General features: G+C 41.0%; 1 protein-coding gene across 1 annotated transcript in view; it reads right to left on the bottom strand.

The window, feature by feature from the left end:
* LOC128627121 (ATP-binding cassette sub-family C member 2-like) overlaps nucleotides 1–21534 on the bottom strand; it is a gene marked incomplete at its 5' end in the record, with an annotated part of 78525 nt that extends 56991 nt beyond the window's left edge. The window contains 3 exons of the mRNA XM_053663514.1: nucleotides 9430–9603; nucleotides 20966–21099; nucleotides 21359–21534. Of these exons, the coding sequence (XP_053519489.1) occupies nucleotides 9430–9603; nucleotides 20966–21099; nucleotides 21359–21534 (484 nt within the window). The remainder of the gene's footprint in view (nucleotides 1–9429; nucleotides 9604–20965; nucleotides 21100–21358) is intronic.
* Between the last annotated feature and the right edge of the window lie 960 nt (nucleotides 21535–22494).

Raw genomic sequence — 22494 nt, 5'->3', positions numbered from 1 at the left:
AATATTTATGCACAAGAATGTTAACTAGAGTCTCATTTTTAATGATGAAGAACTTATATAACCTGTAATCACCCCAAAACAGTAGTGGAGAGGTTTGTTGGGAGGACTTAATGCTGCAAGAGTTGTTAAAAATCACATGAGTACGGTATACTCATGTGATTAATGATTTTAGTTATCAAAATTATGTTTAAGAATAATATTAACAGAAGGAAATGCTTTCTATATCATGTGAAGTAGAAAAAGTGGACATCAAAATTGCATATACAATGAGTTCAATTATATTTTAAAAACATGCACAGAAAGAGACAAGAGTTTCCTGTCTAAGATGCCAGGTTTAGGACATTCATCTCCCATCCTTCCCCAATCCATTGAAATGACAGTGAACTACCCAAGAAAAAAATCCACAGTAACACTGAGAATATGAATGAAGAAAGTTGAGTTCAGTAGACTGTAGGGGACTGGCTTGTTTTAGTCTGGCAAATGTGACTCAGCTCTGTATGGAAAACCTATAGAAGCGGAGTGCTGGGCAGGAGCCAGACCTTCAAACTGAGTTTTCCCGTGGGAATCAGGCCTAGAAAATGCTTACAGACTGTTATGGCTTGCTCTTGCTAAAAATCCATCACCCTGGTCTAAAACAACGAATACGTAATGTCTATCTTCAAGGTAATTTCCAAAGTCTGTATGAGTTTTCCCAAGGACAGAGCTAATGAGCTCATTGCCATTCCCCTCTGCATGTAATATTCATCTTCTTGATTGTACCTAAAATGTAGACAATATTATATGTAATAGATAATAAATCTTTTTCTGATATAAGACCCTAAGAAAACAATAAAAGCCCGTCCAGGCAAGGGTCAGGGCGCTCCCCTCTTGAGGGAGTGGCCGAGGCACCTTAGGCCTCTCCCCTTGAGAGAGTAGCCTTGCCGTTCCCTTTTTCTCCACAGGATTATTGTCGCCTGTGCATTCATTCTCGCCATCAGCCATAGTAGACCAGATGAGTTTTAGAAGACAAAAAGCAAACCTGCCGATGGCTCAAAAGCACACACAAGAAAAGGTAACACCAAAGGTCGGCTGAGATCAAGACTAGTGGCTGCTATGCTTACATCTTCTGTCTGCCCCACCAGACTCACTTTCCGCTCTTGTGTCTTCAAGCCTAGACGGGTAAGTTTGCTGCTTAAAGCCCCAGGTTCGTCTGCAAATACAGCCTCTTCCCATGATCCTGTTTCGTCTCAGCCACACATTTCCTGCTGGGAACCCAACTGGTAGCATTGCCTCCTCAAAGCCATTATCCTCTTCCTAACAGAGCTCCGCCTTTTGTAAAATATCTACCCTGCTCAGCTCAGCCATATGTTTGGATTGAAGGTGGACCCATTTCCAACTCCATGAAGTGAAATAAAACCAGTCATGATGGTCCCATTCCCCTGGCCTGTGACACAGTGCTGGCCACAGAAAAGTGGGGGACAGACAGCTTGTGGGAATTAGCTTGTGGGGGCTTCTAGGAAAAGTTTTCTTCACCATTCAAAGCAATACGTAGATCTAGAGGATTGAGAACTCTTTACAGCTCAAAAATAAAAAGACACAAATAGCCCAGGTAAAAAATGGGCAAAGGATTTATTCAAAGGATCCATTTTTCCAAAGAAAGGTGTACAAAAATGGCCAGAAGCATATGAGAAGATGCTCAACATTATTAGTCATTTGGGAAATGCAAATCAAAACCCCAATGAGATACCATTTCACACCTACAATGGCGACAATCAAAAGGATGGACCATAGCAAGGATGGTGTGGATGAGTACAGTAGTCCCACTTATCCTCAAGGGAATACATTCCAAGACCCCCAGTGGGTGCCTAAAATGGCACATAGTACTGAACACTATATATACCACGTTTTTTTGTATACACACATAACCTTATGGTTTCTCCTTGGCACATCTGAACTGCCAGCACCACTACTCTTGCACTTTGGGGCCATTACTAAGTAAACTAAGCGTTACTCTACACAGCGCTCCAATACTGAGACAGTCGATCTGATAACCCAGACAGCTGCTAAGTGACTAACGGGTGGGTGGTGTATACACATGGAGACAAATGATGATTCCCATGCAGGTGGAGTGGAGCTAGACAGTGAGATTTGATCGCACTGCTCAGAACAGCATGCAATTTAAAACTTATGAGTTGTTTATTTCTGGAATTTTCCATATTTGGTCTGTGGTTGCCCACAGGTAACTGAAACCACAGAAAGCAAAGGATAAGGGGGACTCCTGGGTCGGAAACTCATTCGTTGCTGGCAGGAATATAAAAGGGTGCAGCCACTTCGGAAAATAGTGTGGCAGTTCCTCAAAATGTAGACTTTCCATAGAATTACCAAATGAATCGGCAATTCTACTCCTAAGGATTATATATACCCAAGAAAACTGAAGACCGGTGTCCATCCAAAAACTTGTACACAAATGTTCCTAACATCATTATTCAAAATAGACAAAAAACAGAAACAACCCAATGGCCACCAACCAATGATGAATAGATAAACTAAATAGGGTGTACCCATACAATGGTGAATCATTCAGTCAAAAACAAGAAATGAAATACTGATACAAGCTACAACCCGGATGAACCTTAAACATATAATGGTAAGTGAGAAACAGCCAGACACAAAAGGCCACATTTAACTTATATGTGAAATAAGCATGCTAGGCATAGAGACCAGAAGCACATTTGCGGTTCCCAGGGGATAGGGAAGGAGGGAAGGAGAAATGACCGTTGAACAGGCATAGGATTCCCGTTCAGAGCATGAGAAAGTCCTGGGAGTGGATAGGGTGATGACATTATGGATGCATTTAATGCCGCTGAATTGTGTACTTTAAAATGGTTAATTTTATCTTATGTGTATTCTACTACAATAAAAAATAACTTTCAAAAAATGTACTGATTCATGCTACAACATGTATAAACCTTGAAAAACTTTATGCTAAGTGAAATAAGTGAGACACCAATGATTACATATTACATGATTCCAACTCTATGACATGCCCTGGATAGGCAAATTCACAGAGGCAGAAAGTAGATTTATAGTTGCCAGGGACTGAAGTGGGGAGGGGAATAGTGTGTTACTGCTTAGTAGGCACAGACTTTCATTTTGGAGTGAGGGAAATATTCTGGAATTAGTGGTAATAGTGACTATAATAAAAGCCACTGAATTATACACTTTAAACAGCTGACTTTTATGGTACGTGAATTATATCTCAGTAAAGCTACTTTTTAAAAGTGATACATAAGTTCCCCTAGCATAGCAGCCTCTTTATTCACCTCTGGACACTGATGTAAGGGTGTGATGCCTGGAGCTGCTGCAACCATCTTACAATCATGCGCTTGATAATTGGCTTGATATGCTAAGGTTGTCAAAAAAAGATGAAAATAATCAGCTACCTGTTGATGTTGCTGAGTGGCTATGTTAACAAATCCTGGACTTGCACTACCTCTAGACTGTTTACTATATAAGATAATAAATTCTTTATTGTTTAAACCAATAGGTATGCCTTGCAGGTGAGAAGGTCTCAGCAGATAGAAATCTATTAGCTGTAGTCAGTCCTGGAGGTGAGTAAGAATAGAAAATGCAAACTGATAACAATTATATTTACCATCACCACCCCCAAAAAGTGTAAAACAGAAGTACTCTCTAAAGAAATTGAATTCTTTCCCTGAAGAAGGCCCAGTGGGTGGTGTGGATAAATGGTGCCCCAGAGTAACTTCATCTAGAGTAAATCCATTTGGCACAAGTAGGAGTAGAGAGGCACAGCCCAGGACCCTGCTCTTGGGGGAAGCCCGGAAGTCCAGACAGCCATCCAGGACTCGGCGCTCACAGGCAGCCCTCCCATTGACGAGAGGCCACGTGGGGAGGCAGACTTACACAACGGCAGAGGGACCTTCTCCAGCCACACATAGTCATTAACAGGTAAGCATATTCAGAAAACAGATCACTCATAGCCACCAGAAAGTTGAGAAAAAACAATAGTATCAAAGAAGATAACCAATCTAATTAACCCGAACAACTGATTCTGGGTTGAAACAAACTATTAACTGAATAGAAAATAATTTTTAAGTATTTTAAAATTAATGTCCTATGGGAGATTTGAGAAGACATTGTGTCCATTAATAGGTTGCTGGGTTTTTTAGGGTTTATTCAAAACTTAAGAAGAATTCTTAGAAGTCAAACCTATGATAATTAAATAAAAGCTCTTTAGGATGACAGGAGGAGAAACATGGAGAAATCTCTCAGAACATAGGGGAAAAGATTTGAGAAGAAGGATCAATTCAGAGTCCAATACCTACCTAAAAGAAGTTTAGATGGAGAAACAGAATCTCAAAATTGGAGGGAAGATAATGAAAGGAGTAACGTATGAAAATTTCTCAGAGGTAAGAGAGACATGGGTCCTTAGGAAGAGAATGTAGAACACACTGAATAAAAAGGGACCCATGCAAACAGACTGTAAAATTTCAGGACATCAAGAATAAGTAGAATAAAAGTTTCTAGAGAGGATAACAAGGAATGAGAAAAATCCTAGTTCGGTAGCTCAGAATTCTGGGGAACAATATAGTAACATCTTCAGAGATTAAATATATATATATATATATTTGTTTTTTGAGGCTAGCATTCCACATTCAGATGAACATTTTCAGAAAGTGAATCAATCCTTGGAAACTTTCTTCACTGTTGTGCTTCCTGAAATTTTTAGTGAAGGATGTTCTCCAGATCCAAGAAATGTGAGGGCACTGATTCTATTATTTTACACAAAGAGGCATCAGGATGTAGAGTCTAAAATTGATGGCAGACTAGTTTTAGGTGTAAAGGCAACCACCAGAAGGACGGAACATGATTGTAGAGAATTGAAAGACCAAGAGGGAGAGGAAGAGAGAGAAAGGAAGCTCGGAGATGGGTCGATGAAAGCAGCAATAGATTTTTAAAATCGATAGATCAAGAAATACAGGTATAAATACATTATTTGCAAATGTGGAGGTAGCCATCAAAATAATTTTAAATGGCAGTCTGGATAATGGGACTTGGGAGGTGCTAGGGTGAGAGACTTTTTCTTTTTTTATGAGAATAGAAGGGAACATACCAAAATGTTAACAAGAGTATATCAGAGTAACACAATTATCAATAATTTAATTTTCTTCCTATTTCCCGAACTGTCTACAATAACCAGGCATTATTTTTATAATTAGAAACATATACACACTTTATTTACATAGGATCAGGGGTATCTTGTGGTTAATGATTATCAAGTTCTTAACAGTGTTTGCCCTTAATCTCTGATTTATTGGAAGAGTTTCAAGCGCCCATGTTGTTTACTAAACTCAACTTCCTAAGGAGATAGAATCACACTGGTATTAAAAAAGAAAGGAGCCCTGGCTGGTATAACTCAGTGGATTGAGCTCAGGTTGTGAACCAAAGGGTCACGTTTTGATTCCCAATCAGAGAATATGCCTGGGTTGTGGGCCGGGTCTCCAGTGGGGGCATGTGAGAGGCAACCACACATTGATGTTTCTCTCCCTCTCTCCTTCCCTTCCCCTCTCTCTAAGAATAAAAGTAAAAAGAAAGAAAGAAAATTTTTTTAAAAAGAAAGGGAGTGGTTTGGCCATATTTAATACCACTCCATCTCTTCACAGTCCTCCCTTCACCTGCACTTTCTGAGTGACAAGGCACTCTGGTTGACTCTTCCATCCATTGCAGAGCGTCAGCTTCCACCACTTCCCTGGCAGACAAATGTTTCAGGGATCCCCAACAGTCCATTCTATTGTCAGTTATTATTATTAGAAAATTCTTTTGTATATTAGCCAAAGCCCACCCCCCTAGAACAACCTCCACCCATTTACCTTGATCTTGCTCTGTGAAACTTTTCAGAACTAGTTAGGCAATCTTCTATGTTATACTTCTGCAAATATTTGAGGTAATTTCCACATCTCACTGGCTATACATCATGTTCATTTGTGCTGCACATTTTTCTCACACCTCAGCACTTCCACATCCTCCAGAACCAGATTCCTCTTCTGTTCCCCTAGACTATGAGCTCATCCACTAATTCGTTCATTTATTCATTCATTCATTTTGTTATTCAATACATTCAGTTATCTACTGTACATCAGGTCCTTTCAGTAGGGATGCACTTTTTTTTTTTTTTAAATTCAGAGAGAGGGAAAGGGAGAGAGACAGAACATCCATGTGAGGAAGAAACTCCCACATGTGCCCGGACCGGAAATAGAACCCACAGCTTTTCAGTTACTGGATGACGCTCCAGCAGACTGGGCCACACCGGCCAGGTCAGGATGCACCTTTAAACAAATAAATTTGCAGAGTCTCTCACCAGCTTGGTCAAGCAAATGCACCAAGTTCAGATGAGGGGAATGCTGCATTAGTAACTGAACAAGAATGGCAGTAACAACTGTTGAGGAGAGTGAGAGGAGCAAACAGCCCACAGGCAGGGAGAAGAGGAAGCAGAGAAATAAAAAAAAAACACAATCAGGTTGAGGAGTTAAGAAGATTCTTGTGGAAAGATGTAGTTTTGTTTTGTGGGGAATTATACTTCTGACTTTTTCAGAAAAGAGACTATTTTTATTATTTTTTTAAGAGAAAGCTAATCTGTGTTTGTCACTCTCATGGTAGAGGGCAAAAAAGTAAAGTATATAAATTATGAATGGAGCTCCTGAGAGTTTGAGCAAGGGTGAGTGGATTATTCTCTATGGAAAAAAGGGGAAAAACTAATACATTGCTTTTCTTTTTTTCCATAGAGATTTTTGTTTATGAAAGTTAAACAAAATGTGATATGTTTATACAGTGGACTATTATCCAGCCATAAAAAGGAATGAAGTACTGCCCCGGCCAGGTGACTCAGTTGTCCCATACAGCAAAAGATTATGTGTCCAATCCCAGGTCAGGACCATACCTAGGTTCCATTTCTGGTTGGGGTGCATGTGGGAGGCAACCAATCAATGTCTCTCTCTCACAGCGATGTTTCTCTCTCTCCCTTCCCCTCTCTCTAAAATCAATAAACATGTCCTTAGGTGAGGATTTTTTAAAAAGCACAAAGGAGCCCTGACCAGTGTGGCTCAGTTGGTTGGGCATCATCCTGCAAAGTGTAAGGTGGCTGGTTCTGTATCTGGTCAGGGGCACATGCCTGGGTTGCAGGTTCATCTCTGGTCAGGGCACATAGAAGAGGCAACTGATCAATGTTTGTCTCTTACATCAATGTTTCTGTCCCTCTCCTTCTCCCTCCCTTCCCCTCTCTCTAAAAATAAATACATAAAATATTTTTTAAAAAAGAATGAATGAAGTCCTGATAAATATTACAATATAGATGAACCTTGAAAGCCTTATGCTAAGTGAAAGAAGCCTATCATAAAAGACCACATATGATTCCACTCATATGAAAAATCTAGGCCAGGGAAACTATAGAGACAGAAAGTAGATTAATGGTTATGCAGAGCTAAGGGGGATGAGGAGATAGGGGTTTCTTAATGAGGGAATGAAAGTGTTCTAAAATTGACTGGGTGATGGTTGCTTCTATCTGTAAATAAACTTAAAAAAATAGAATAGTTTTTAAATGGGAGAATTGTATGGTAACATGAATTACATTTCAAGAAAATTGTTTTTTAGAAGTTAACTAATAGCAGTGATTATGGTGGGACACTGATCTACTCATTACCCAGGCTTTTCCTGGACACTGCAGACTTGACTGACTGTATGGGACAAGAAGAGGGTGTACCTTTTAGACATGTTCAACAGTCCAGTACGGAGTCACAGTCAGCCATGACAGTTGTGTCAAGTGCAATGTCAAAACTGAAGTAATGGGGTATAACAGGAACATCCTTAGCAGGGGCCCAGAATGCCCAAACCACAAGTCGGGACAGTTGGGTAAGGACCCCATATGCACAGTGATATGGGTGGGACCTCCACCTGTAGTGGCTATAAGAACTCAGAGCTCCCACCACCCCACTAACAATCAAACTTGGCTGTGCCATGGGTCCTGCCTGGAGCCCCACCAGACTTCAACTTCACCAGACGTGTTGCCATTGCAGCCACTTGGCTTGAAACAGATGCCTACCTCTCCACCTGCAGACACCACCAGTGACAGGGGCTAGGTGGGCATTCTGCTCACATCTAACTCATAAGCTCCCCCTCTCTGTGTGCAATCTTCATGTGACTTTATTGGCTTATTAGGGATGTCTCACCTAATAAACCCGGCACTGTGGAAAGACACAAATATGTCTGAGTGACTCCTTTTAGGATGCTCCCTGACTCACACAGTGACTCTGACAAAAAGCTCTGACTCATTCCCAAGCTCAATGTTCAGAGTCTAAAACATTCTTGTCTCAACACCTATTTCTAGAGTGCATGTAATACCAATATTCAACAGTGCCTACTAAGTGCTAGACCCTGTGCTGTGCACTCAGGTCAACAGGGCAGACAATGACCGTGCCCCCAGCTCTCAGACAGAGTTCTCTCCCCATTCAGAGCCCTACAAAACCCCCACCAGCCCCATCTCACTGTGTTGATGCAAATCCCACTTCCTTTGGGCAAGTTCCCTTCTGAGTGCAGGTAGCCTGAGGTCATTGATGTGTATGCTCACAGAACTCCGAGTCTAACTTTCCTTTCTAAAACCCTGTGTAAAGATCAGATGGGTGGGGGCAGTGGAGGGGACCTAGTGAAAACAAGCAGGTGGTTAACCTTCTGAGGTAGCAACTTCAAATGAGGGTCTTTCATTTCCCACAAGACTCTACATGAACAAGTACAGCCGGCTGAGGGGCTCCTCCCCTCATTCCTCCTGGGCTCTCTCCTGGGGGCCCTGCTCTTTCCATTGTTTCCTTCCTGAGGCACATCACTGGGAGCACAAACCCTTCCTCCCTCTACTGTGAATGATCATCTAGACTTATGGAAGACTGTGGGAGAACGAAAGCCGCATTTCAGACCCAAGTTCAGAGAGGCGAACGGTGATGGTTGGATCACCTCAACAGTGAAGAGGGCACACTACATAGTTCATTTTCACCTCATGGCCGGTGCCAACTGATTTACAGTCTCCTGATATATTGAAACAGCTTAGAGATAGGGAAACCAGTGTTAGCTTCTCAAATACTGAAAGGTTAATACTTATGTATTTGATGGATTGAGAACCCATTACTGGTGTTGAGGGTGTCCACTACCCATAAGATTTCTGAGTCATTATTCTTTTGCAAAAATCAAAGTCACCTTAAGTAGGAAATATAGCAAGGGAGCACAGAAGCATAGGGCAGGCGGAGGAGGGACACTCAGAACCTGGCTCTGCCTGAGACCACAGCCCCTGGAAAAGCCGGTTAAAGACGGAGAAGACACTTTCACCACCAGGAAGATGTCTCTATGGTGCACCACGGAATCAGTCAGAAAACAGTGGGGTTTCCATACCTGCTTGGCAAGGTAGAGCTTGGTTACAGAAGATTTCTTGGTCCTGGATCTGTACACATGGAGAAGCTGCCAAGGGGCCAGGAGCCAAAGGAAGCCCAAGGGAATCCAAACCAGAACTGTTTGCTCAAAACAAATTGGCAGGTCCGCCTCCGGGCTATCCAGCAATGAGGAATTCTGGCGGAGCAAAATGTGATGATTGTTGGTTACAAGTTTTTGAAGACAGAAGACCAGCCATAGCCCATACCCTCCACACCCAACACATTTCAAAACAATTTTAACTCAGTTCTGTATCTATATCCAGCCTGGCCCTTTAGTTAGCTATATTTTTCTATTCATTTCCATTGATATAAATTGATCATTTAATGACATCTAGTGACTTCTTGACCCATTCAACCTCTAAAGACCTTTTCTTCCTGTGATTCTAAGCAAATTTCCCCACCAGTTGTTCTGACTTAACTTCACCACTGTGTTTGCCAAGTTGTGGGAAGAAGAGGGAGAGTTCCCCAATTCAAAGAGGAGAATAGTTCCTTGGGATGTAAAAACGTCTTATTCTAGTTTTTAGCATTGAATGAACTTGCTGGCAGACATTCAGACATACAGGCAGCCCTGGCCAGGTGGCTCAGTTGATTGGAGCATCACCCCACCTGCCAAAATGTTGTGGGTTTGATCCCTGGTCAGGGCACGTTTCTCTCTCACATCCACATTTCTCTCTCTCTCTCTCTCCCTCCCCCCTCCCTCTCTCATTCTCTCTCCCCCCCTTCTTCCTCTCTCTCTCTCTCTCAAATCAATAAACATATCCTCCGGTGAGGATAAATAAGAGGGCAGGAGGCATGCTTAGTCATACTACAACATTTAGACTCCCAAGGGCTTATGTCAGAACCCAAGGGGGCCTTCAGCACAGAAGCGGCAATGACGTTAATGGACAAAAGGTTATTCCTAGCAGGTTCTTTACTAGTCTGCATTCTGCAATAAAAAGAAGGGCCTTGTGAGTTGAGGTGGGGGCACTAGTTTTTATATCTGAGTCATGTGAGGGTAGATTATTTTCTCCTAATAAATATTTTTTAATTGTTTTTGTATGACTGTTTGGACAGACTCTTTAAAGAAAAGGTTGAGGTGCTCTGATCAAAATGATCTGCCAGGTAATTCTCAGAAAATTCTCAAGGGTTGGCCTGTTAAGCTCTATCTTCCTGGGGTACACATTTCCTGGCTCTGAGGGCCTTGGGGCCCAGGGTCTTTCTAAGATTGGGAAGTGCTGCCCATGTGCTCTGCTTTCTCATTCCTGCTCTTCTTAACTCTCCGTGAGGTTATCCAACTTCAGAATTAAGACTTCTTACCTACGATATTTAAACTATTTAACAATCTGCGTAATTCTGATGCTGATGCTGAGTTTGTAGACCACACTTTTACAAGATCACTAAATGCAAGGTCCCTTCTTATTCTCTCCCAATAAACCATTTGATTTTGTCTCAGTGCTCATGATGCTCACATGTGCATCCCTGGACTCACCTTCCAGTCCATATCACTGATTGCCAGCTCCTCTAGAACAAATCATTACCACTTCAGCACTAACATATCTCAGCAGGGCTCAATCACGGACCTTCTCTTCTTCCTTCTACCCCACAAATTACTCAGTTCTCACTCCTAACATGGATGGAATTGGAAGCCACCCCCTATTTCTTTTTAGAGAGGCAATTTTGTAGATAGCTTGTCCAAGAAGAGAGTCAGGATACAATAAATATATGTTATAAAATAAATACATTACTTCTCCCATATAGAATGTCTTCTGGAGATATTATGACATTCTTTTATTTTAAAAATACCCTGAGCTTTACCACGAAGAGAGAGAGAGAGAGTTGCTTTAGAGCAACAGCATATATAACTTCTCTAGTTCTTATTAGTGGCTGCTCTAGGCTAATCTACTACTCGTTCTGAGCCTGAGAAGAAGATAAGTGTAATTTCTCACCCAAAAAGTAGAGTTGCAGAACTTCTCCAGCATGATTCCTGGAGGTCTCCTAAAAATGCAGACTCCTGTGTGACTGTTGTTCCTTAGTGACTCCTTTCCTCAGAGAAGTTGGAAGGTGACTAGCGATGTGTTATCTCCCATTCTGATGTTCAATTCCAGGCAGGTCTCCTGACCTTTCATCTCAACAATTTAATTGTTAACCTTGCTGAAAGGTGTGTTTACATGATCCCAGTGGATAGACATGTGACTGAGGATAGTCAGAACAAGTCCATTCACCAGGTCCCCAAGGACCAGGAGCCTGTCTGGGTGTGGACATATCTGAAAGGAACAACTGAAAGTTGACAGCAGAGCTGACTGTCAGGTCAGGGTTGGAGAAGCCTTTCCTTCTGCTGAGGACACATGATCTAAAGGAGAAGCCTCCATGGAGGGGGGTGTACCCCTGAACGTGCAGTTTCACCTCTGTTTAAGGCCTTGGTGTTCACAGACATGGGAAATATCCTAGAACACGGAACTTAAAATAGGGTTGAAAGCAGTGTAAACTTTGCAAAACTGAGGTTATGAAATAGCATATTCAGACTTCCGCCAAGATGGAGGTATAGGTGGATGTGCGTGCCTTCTCACACACAACCAAGTTTAGGGACAACTAAATATTAGCATCAGAAAACACAACCAGAACACGGAAAATTGAACTGGAGTCCGCAACAACAAATTCTTCAGCCCGACCGGGTAAGGGGCGAAACCGTCTGCTGAGGGGGTGCACAGGAGGGACTCCGCCGGGGACCCAGGCGCGGAATCCAGACTCGCGAATCCAGACGCACGGGGTTCCAAACGCAGGGATTGGACCTAGTGAGTGACCGAGCAACCCACCAGGTGACGAGCAGAGGAGACAGTGGGGAGGCGAGGCGGTTGACTGCGGGCCGTTCATCTGCGCGCGAGCGGACAGGCGAGGGAGTGGGCGGCTGGACGGACCGGCCGCGCTGAGCAGAGGGCGCCGCCATTTCCTCGCTCTGACCACGCCCCCACATAAGCGTCACAACCCAGCTAACTGGGAGTCCGAGGCGCCGCTTCCCCGACTTAAAGGGCCAGAACAGACCAAAAATGTCGAGAAGACCTCAAAGCCCCAGAGAAATCTAAGGAAGAAAAGCAAAACTCTCAGACGCACAGTTTAAAACACTGGTCATCAGCTCCCCCACAGATCTGGTTGATTATACCCACAAATTAGACAAACATAAGGAAGGCCAAACTAATGGAAATGAATGGAATTCCACAGGAAACCCATAAGATGAAAAGGAAACTGGGACTCAAATCAATGGAGTGGACCAGAAGAAAGCAAATAATGGCCAAACAGAAAAGAGTCAAGGAGCAAGAATTCAAAGAAATGAGGAGAGTTCAGGGAACCTCCAGGACATCTTTAAACGCTCCAATATCCGAATTATGGTACCAGAAGGGGGAAAGGCACGCCACCAGTGGAAAAACTTATTTGAACAAATAATAAAAGAAAATTTCCCCAATCTGGCAAAAAGGAAATAGACTTCCCAAGAAATCCAAGAAGCTCAGAGAGTACCAAAAAAGTTGGACTCAAGAAGAAACACACCAAGGCACATCATAATTACATTAGCCAAAATTAATGAAGGAGAGAATCCTAGAAGCAGCAAGAGCTAAGGGGACAATCACCCGCCAAAGGAGTCCCCATCAGACTGTCAACGGATTTCAAAAGAGACCTTACAGGCAAGAAGGGGCTGAAAGAAATATTCCAAGTCATGAAATCTAAAGACCTACAACCAAGATTGCTCTATCCAGCAAAACTTTCATTTAGAATGGAAGGACAGATAAAGTGCTTCTCAGATAAGATCAAATTCAAGGAGTTCATCATCACCAAGCCCTTATTATATGAAATGTTAAAGGGACTTATCTAAGAAAAAGAAGTTAAAGAAACATGAACAGTGAAAGGACAACAAGCTCACAAAGTTATTAACAACCACACCTAAAACGCAAAGCAAACTAAAAGGACAGCTAGATCAGGAAGAACATAGAAATGAAGATCTCAAGGAGGGTTAGCAACAGGGGGAGGGAGGAGGAGAAGAGGGGAGAAGGCAGAAAATAAGAGCATAGACAGTAGATAGAAAAGGATGGGGGGCAAGAATAGCATGGGAAATATAGGAAACCTAAAGGACTTCAGGGGACACAGGACACAAACAAAGGGGGGTAATGGGGGGGAGGGGGTAGGGGGGAGGGGAAAATAAAGGGGGAAGAGAACAACTGTAACAGATAATCAATTAAAAAAATAAATAAAAAAAGAAAAGAATTCAGTGTGAACCTACACACGACAATTTATATATTTATGCACAAAAACATTAACCTTAGCTGTAGAATTGTAGGTAATTTTTTAATTTCTTTTTGCTTGTCTGTATTTTCTGGGGTTTTTCATAATTACGGGTATTATTTATGTATTAATATTTTTAAAGCAATTTTTTGTATCGTGGTAAAAACATGATGTAAAATTTATACCATTTCTTTTTTTTTAAGATTTTATTTCTTTAGAAGGGAAGGGAAGGAGAGAGGAGAGACGGAGATCAATGTATCAATGTATGGTCGCCTCTCGTGGGTTCCCATCTGTGAACTGGCCTGCAACCCAGGCATGTGCCCTGACTAGGAATCGAACCATGATCCTTTGGTTTGCAGGCCTGCACTCAATCCACTGAGCTACACCAGCCAGGGATACACCATTTCTAAGTGTACAGTTCAGTAGTGCTAAATATACTCTCTCCATTGTATGACCACTTTCCAGAACTTTCTCATCTTGCAAAACTGAAACTCAGTAACCATTAGACAAGAACTCCTTGTTACCCACTTCCCCTAGTAAAGCAAGTGTTCTTTGAAAATCAATCAATCAATCAATTACTTTAATTGAAAAAGGTTATCTAGCCTTCACCAGTGCTAACAACTTTCCAGGCCATGTGTGGGGCTGGCCTAACAGAATCTAGGAGAGCCTCAGAAGTAGTCAGACTGCACCATCCCCAACTCTTTGCCACACTGGTCTTCACCAACTGCTGCTGAAATTAGTACTGCAATACTACGAAGCGGGAGGGAGCAGTCAGGAGAGCTGAGAGAAAACCCCTAGGCACTCTGAGCTTTCACCTGCGGAAGACTTAAAAAGAGCTGACAGGAGGCCCTCCAATGTAATTCCGACCTTCGCAGAGAGTGAGGCAGCCCCCATCATTCTTGGGATTGCCATGGGAAGCAGTGGCAGAAGGGCTGAATGAAATCCCCCAAGAAAATAGAAAGCAGGAGGCAGGACTCAGGACAAAGAGAGCTCCACAACTACCCAGAGAATTTTATCAAGGTTTTCCTCACCTGAGTCCTACCCCAAGAGAAACAAGTCGCCTGTAGGTGCACCTTGTCCCAGCCTAGATCCCTTTTGTCCACAGTTCACCTTCTCTGGCTCCTCTAGTGAGTGCTGCAGTTAGTGATTGGCTCTTACAAGCCAAGTCGTTTTTCAGATGTGCATTTAGTGACTATTTTTCCCCTCTGGTGTCAGTGATGTGGGATTTTGGTTGTCTGACCATTGGCAGGGATTTCTACCAGGTGGGACCCAATCTGTGGCAGGTGGCAGACAACAGGAAAAGTGAATTTGCTAATTTTGTTTATTTCTGTCTGTCTTGAAGATTCTGGTATTTCCTGGTATTTATCATTGTAAGTTTGAGACATCAGTAGCATGTCCTTATGATCAGAGATAGAATTTACTGTGCATATTTGCTTTGTATGTATACCAACATGAGTTCCTGTAATTCTAAGTATCGAAGCCTTCTTCCTCCCTCTAAACTTGTGGATTTTTTTCATGTTTACCCTTTAGTTGTCAATATCTGAAAAGTACAATTCCTGTATCAGAAATGATGAAAATATACAGTAGGTCTCTATAGGAACTTTTGATTTTAATAAAAGACAATATCCTAAAATAGACAGGAACAAAATCTCTAACACACAGGGGTCAAATTTTTTTGATTAGCATACTAAAGCCTCTAGATGAACTCAAGGAACCTCAAGAAAGACAGAAACCTGATAGCCCAATTATTTTCTCATATGATTATGTTTTATGATTTATCTACACCCAGTGTATTTGTCCTCTGTAGTTAGATCAATTAAATTTAGACAGGAATTTGTTATGTTTACTTTTCAGTTCCTCAAGATGCACAGTGTAAACAAACTACTCTTATGTAGTCAAATGGTCTTCTCATACTTACCACATAAGGTGTAAGTGCATAAATAAAACCTGGCTAAAAACCAGGTGCCCAAATGTTTGTTAGGGATTTGTGGCTGTCCTCAGAGTTGTTGCCTTCTGACACCGTTAAATATCTGAATGGTTAACTGTTAAATGGTCATTATCCCAAGTTAATATCCACTTGATGATCTTTTCTCAAAAAAGAAATGAAATCCTCATGTGTGAATCCATTCCTTTACGAGATAATTTTGTCCAAAAGGGAGAAGAGAAATTCTGCTGAGAGAAGTTAATGGTCCTGACCTGGCTTCCCCAAAGTGGGGGGTGCGAACAGCATACAGAAGGCACTAGACAGCTTGCCATACACGCTTCAAAGCCAAACTCCAAAGGCTTTTCAGAAAATTCACAAATATCTAAAATCATTTTCCTTGATGACTCAGTCAGCCCACTCCCCCGACCTTCCATACTTTGCCTCTGTAATGCCCTCCAGCTAATCAGCATAATCAAGAAAAACCCTTAATTTTCCCAAACTCTATGTTTTCCTCCTTTCCCATCTCTTTTATAAATCCTGGTTTTACTTCTGTGTGTTGACAACAGTGTAATAACAGTCTCCCTCGTGCATAAAAGAACTTGCATGCAGATATCTAAGTGTCTGAGCTGTTCTTTGACAAAGTGTTGGTTCTCTGCCTCTCTAATTGGCAGATGAAAGAGGATGCATTGACTAGGTTTGTATAGCAAGTAGTTGTAAGAGCAAACTGGCTATGCTTGGAAATGTTCATTGGGCCTGAACAGAGGGCCTGTTGAGTGGTATGGTGTGAGCTGGGGTCATTTTCTAAAAATAAAGTACAAGTCCCCTATGATGTCTACTGCAAACAAGAGGAGCAAAAGGTGACTGATAGGAATAAGCTAATTTTGTCAAAATTTAAGTTTTAAAACAAGCAGGATTTGTACTTTTTTGTGCTTAAAGCATTCTGAGTAGCCCCCCCCCCAAAAAAAAAAGAAAAAAGGAGAAGGTGAAGGATCTGAATAGTCATTAAAACAGGTGTTTTGGTTACAGAATATTTATTGACATGGATAGTGACTAAAAACTTGCCCCAAATTAATGGTAGAAACCAAAGCACAAATCTAGAAACTTCAAAGCACACCAAACAGGATAAATGCAAAACAGACAAACAAACGAAAATCACACCTAGTCATATTATGTTTACATTTCAGAAAATCAAAGATAAAGAAAAAACTGAGAGATGCCAGAGGAAAAACCATCTTACCTATAGAGAAGCAAAGGTAAGAATTACATCTGATTTCTCCTTAGAGACAGTACAAGCAAGAAGAGAGTGGAATAAAGTATTTAAAATATTGAGAGAAAGAAACCCCTAGAATTCTATGCCCTGCAAAACTATCCTTCAAAAGTGAAGGATAAATAAAAACTTTCTCAGACAAAAAATACTGAGAAAATCTGTTGTCAATGCACCTGTCATGCAAGAATTGTTTTTAAAAAGTTTTTTTTAAGAGAAGGAACATTATAAAGGGGCTAAAGCTTATGAAAAGAAGGGGAAAATAGCTGTGCAATTTCAGGCAAAACAGACCTCAGACCAAGGAAAATGATCAGGGATAAAAAGGACATTACATAGCGATGCAGGGTCAATCGTTTGTGAAGACAGGACAACCTTCCTCCCTCAGATAACTTAATTGCACATTGTTAAGTGAAAGAAGCCATCAGAACAGGCTGCGTACTGTGTGATTCAAACTATATGACATTCTGCAAGAAAGCTATGGAGACAATAAAAGGGTCAGTGGTTGCCCAGTGTTGGAGGGGAGGGAGGATTTTTCAGGGCAGTTAAACAGTTCCACAGGACACCAATGGGTTCATGTCATTATAAGTTTGCCCAAATCCAAAGAATGTACAACTCCAAGAATGAGTCCAAATATAAAGTATGGCCATGGGTGACAATGAAGTGCCAGCGTAGGTACAACAGTAACAAACGTACCACTCTGTCGGGGAGTGTTAGCTAAGTTGATAATAGGAGAGGCTCAGCATATGTGGGTGCAGGGCTAGATGAGAAATCTCTACGTTTAATTTTCCTGTGAACCTACAACTGCTTTAAAATATAGTCTGTTTTTTTAAGAAGCAAAAAATTAGAAAGCAACCAGCAGCATAGTATGTATGATTCCATTTTGACATAAAATTTGTATACTTGTATGTATCTAAATAATATGTATACTTGTATTCAAGTATACAAGTATACTTGTATGTATTCAAATAATATGCATTAATTCAAATGAACTATCAATATTGATAACTCCTCGAGCAAGGGAGAGCAGGGTCTTTGGAGATTTCCCTGTTCCCATTATACATTGGCAAGGGTAGAGTAAATGTCAAAGAAGTTTGTGCAAGCCAGCATAGGCTCTGGGAGAACTTAGGGAGATAATTGCAGGACCATTATCTGAAATCTCTTTAAATCACTGAGAATAAGAAAAGTATCAAAAGACTAGATTGTCACCCTGGCTTGTGTAGCTCAGTGGATTGAGTGCAGGCTGTGAACCAAAGGGTCATTGGTTCGATTCCCAGTAAGGGCACATGTCTGGGTTGCAGGATAGATCCCCAATGGAGGCCACATGAGAAGCAACCACACATTGATGTTTCTCTCCCCCTCGTTCTCCCTCCTTTCCCCTCTCTTTAAAAATAAATAAATATAAAATCTTTAAAAAAGGACTGGATGGGGCAAATGCCTTGGTTTTTTTAGTAGGAAGGTGCTGAAAGTCAGATAAAGCCTAACATTAACCACTGGAAAGTTCTAGACAGTTTTGCTGAAGAACAAACATTTTCGGAGTTTTGGAAGAAAAATGATCATTAAGAACCAGAATGAATACTTTAAGAAAAAACTAGGCAACCTAATTTAATTTCCTCTTTTGATGTGATTATTATATTGGCAGCTGGTATAGCGTATCCTGAACTCAGCGAGGTCTTTAGTTGTTTGAATAATTATACAGGATCTGGCAGAAGTAAGTAAGGCCTGCTTGAGTGTGGTTGGTAGGGTAATAACATGGGTGTGATAATTTATGGCTTTAATTTGAACATTTCACCTAAAATGTCATATGATGTGCTTCAGTATGCTATTATTATGTTAGAAAATTACATACTTACAATTTGTAATAAAAGTTTGTAATGAAAAAGGGGCATTATTTGTTCCAGGCCCTATATATATCTAAAGAACTTAAAAGAATGATGTGACCCTGGAAGGATGTCTATCCACATTCCTCAAGGGTCAGCAGGAGCTCCAACATCTTCAACATTTGTATCAATGACTGATGGGCCTTTCAAGGGACTCACATTTAGTGAACATCTATTTTATGTCAGTTGAAACCTCACATAGGTTTCTTAAATAATGAATATATTTCTACATCAGACACTCTAAAATTTTCATCTTGTTTAATCTTTACAGTAATTTTATGAGGTAGGTATTTTTTATTTTCTATTTTAATCTTTACAATAATTCTATGAGGTAGGTATTTTTATTCCAGCTCTACCAGTTGGAAACTGAAGTTCAGGAAGGTTAAGAAAACCGAACACTGAAGAAAGAGTATTTATGCTCTTGGGGGAAGATATGATTAGAAGATCTGATTAGAAAATCTTGAAGATTTTCTAATTTAATGTATATAATATTTACACAAAAGACAAAATACTATGATGATTGCCTTTACCAAGAATACGCAATAGGACCCTGGCTAATGTGGCTTGTTCAGTCGGAGAGTCATCTCATAAACCGAAATGTTGCAGGTTCGAGTCCCAGTCAGGGCACATGCCGGGTTGGGGGGTTTGGTCCCTGGTCATATGTTTCTCTTCCTCCCCCTCTCCCTTCACTTATCTCTGAAATCAGTAAACATGTCCTTGGGTGAGGATTTAAGAAAAGAAGGAAAAGAAGGATGTACCACACACAGAATTTTTTTTAAATCACAAGCTATCCTAGTGCCCTGACAATGTGATCTGAATGTGTCAAATACATGCAAGTTTTTTGGGATGATCCTGTTCTGTTGGATGAAGTGTACTGTGATTTCCTTGCTTTTAAATATTATCAATATTTATAGACTGCACTAAGAGAGACTGCAAGATGTACAGGATCCAGGACACCTGAATTCTGGCCTTAGCTCTGCTGGTCTTATGTAAAATGTTTTCTTCTTTTCTTGTTAGTGGTCTCCACAAATCACTTCTTAATGGTTCCATGTGTGCCTGCTGTAAACAGCTGATTGTTGAGACGTGATTCATGATTCAGTGCTTGATCACAATGACTCAGGGAGAAAATCTACTGTATCACGTGTGCTTAGTAAACAAAACTTTGAAAAATCTACAAAAGTTCAATGTTCACAAAACCCAGAGTTGTATACTTTTAGTTAATGATTACAAATAGACTTAAAAAGAATTTCCTCTCTTGTGCAATACCTTAAAGCAGATGTCCAGATTTAAGTGCTAACAATACAAAGATTGTTTTTTTTTTCCCTTTACATTTTTTTCTCACTCAACTTTGCTTTAATGGGTCTCCAAATTCTGTGAAAGGTTTTTGGTCAAGTTGTTTCTATTAAAAAGTACTGATTCCAAAAACTAATAACTTAAAAACTGCCACACAGAAAGTCCGCTGTGGTCCACAAACATTCTCCTTCCCTTCTGAAGATTTCACAGTGCATTGTTATAATTAATCAGCCTTCTGCTCTTTAACTTAAAAGGCCAATTGAGACAAATATTTCTGAGATCGAATTAAAACTGGGGTGGCAGGTATTGGGGATAATGCTCACTTAGCCTTCTGAGATTTCTGGGCAGATCTAGTGACTTTGCCAACTCCAGCTGCCTCCTTCTCCAGTGCTCTGACAACACCAACAACTGTTTGCCTCATGTCAAGAACAGCAAAATGGCCCAGGCAAAGACAGTCAGCAAAGCTGTCCCCCCACACACGCTCTCCAGAAACCATAGCAGTGATAGCAGAACCACCAGATTTTAAAAAACTATGGGCTATGCTCCAGCTTCTTTGCAGACAATGATCAGTCTCCTTCAGTTCAGCAAACTGGCAAGCAATGTGAGCTGTGAGCAAGTCAGTGCAGGTGCACACCCAGCATTGTTTTGGGCTGGAGGGTTCAGGATAATCACCTGAGCTGTGAAGCCAGCTTCTTTCACTGGTGGGTCATTTTTGTGATTACCAACTACATTGCCAAGATGAACATCTTTGACAGACACATTCTTGGTAGTGAAGCCCACACTGTCCCCAGGAAGTGCTTTGCTCTAAGCTTCATGGTGCATTTCAGCAGATTTTTACTAACCATGCCAGGTGTGAGAACACCTGTCTCCATGAAGCTCACAGGGACAGTACCAATACTTTGTAGACATCTTGGAGGGACAGACACAGGGACTTGTCAGTTGGATGAGTTGGTGGCAGGATGCAATCCTGAGCTTCAAGCAGCAGGTTTTCACTGGCATTGTCATCCTTAGGCTGAATTTTCATCCCTTAAACCAAGTCACGTTAGCACTTGGCTCCAGCATGTTGTCACCATTCCGACCAGAATTTGGCACAAAGGCTACTGTGTTGGGGTTGCAGCCAATTTTCTCAGTGTGGGTGCTGACTTCCTTAATCATTTCTTTATATCTCTTCTGGCCATAGGGCAACCCAGTGGAATACAACGGCTAGTTGTTTATGCCCAGTGTGAGCACCACAAGGGCGTGCTTACTGGTCTACCATTCTTGGGGATGCCTGCTGCAAACTCACCAACACCAGCAGCAACAATCAGGATGGCGCAGTCAGCCTGAGATGTGCCCCTAATTATGTTGTTGCTAAAGTCTCTGCGTCCTGGGGCATCAGTGATGGCCCCATAATACTTGCTGGTCTTGAATTTCCACAGGGAGCTGTCAGTGGTGATACCGTGCTCACATTCGGCTTTCAGTCTGTCCAAGACCCAGGCTTACTGGAAGGAGCCCTTTCCCATCTCACCAGATTCCTTAGCGACTTTTCTGATTGTTCTGTCAATCCCACTGCACTTGTAGATCAGATCGCCAGTCCTGGTAGCCTTGTCCAAATCTACGTGATGTCAATGCTAATGAGTCCTTTCCTTTCCCATTTTGGCTGAGATGTAGTGGCAGTTTCCATAGCACTTGCATTCAGGTACAAACTCACTTTGAAAATCTCTCCTTATATGTTTTTAATTGGGCCTGGCAATCCATGTTCCTATAGCAAAAATTAAAAACTATAAATATGAAGTAATAAAATAATTACTCCTAACTTCTCCCACCAAAGATAATCTGTTTTTGTACTTCTGAAACAAAAAAAAGTCTTTTCAGAATAGCCAGAGACCAAAAGGTAACTATGTAAAAATAATTAAATTAACACAATTTTAATAATATTTTATTTATTGTATGCAGATTCTCCCTTTAATTTTTAAAACCTGAAATATATTGAATTTTTCTGGAAGAATAAACAAGTTGCAAAAAATAGATTTAAATAACGAACTCACTGAATTAGACTTAAAACTTCCAAAAAGAGTCCACAACTAAAAGTTTTATCTACTTTAAAAAGGGAGTATATTGAATACTTTTGAAAATAGTCAAAGTTATCAATGATACAGAATAATGTTTCCAGTACAGTGAAGGAATAAGCTCTTAACTTTTGACAAGCCAGAGAGAATGGGATGAACTGAGCAATGTTTTCTGGACAGCAGCGTATCGGCACAGAAAAAGTGAAAGTAATTTATATTTTTACTTCACATCACAAAATGCACCCTTGATAGATCATAAAACAACAGAAGAAAATGGACTACCATAAAAAGAACGTACTGGAGAAAAAATATTCTTCTGAGTCTGGGGGGGGGAAAGGCAGGATGATATCAGAAAACAGAAAAATGTCTTCTT

The sequence above is a fragment of the Artibeus jamaicensis genome, unplaced genomic scaffold (genome assembly GCF_021234435.1).
Source record: "Artibeus jamaicensis isolate MK-2021 breed Jamaican fruit bat unplaced genomic scaffold, CSHL_Jam_final contig_3191, whole genome shotgun sequence".
In the NCBI taxonomy this organism is placed as follows: Eukaryota; Metazoa; Chordata; class Mammalia; order Chiroptera; family Phyllostomidae; genus Artibeus; species Artibeus jamaicensis.
This window is presented reverse-complemented; position numbering and strand designations above follow the sequence as displayed.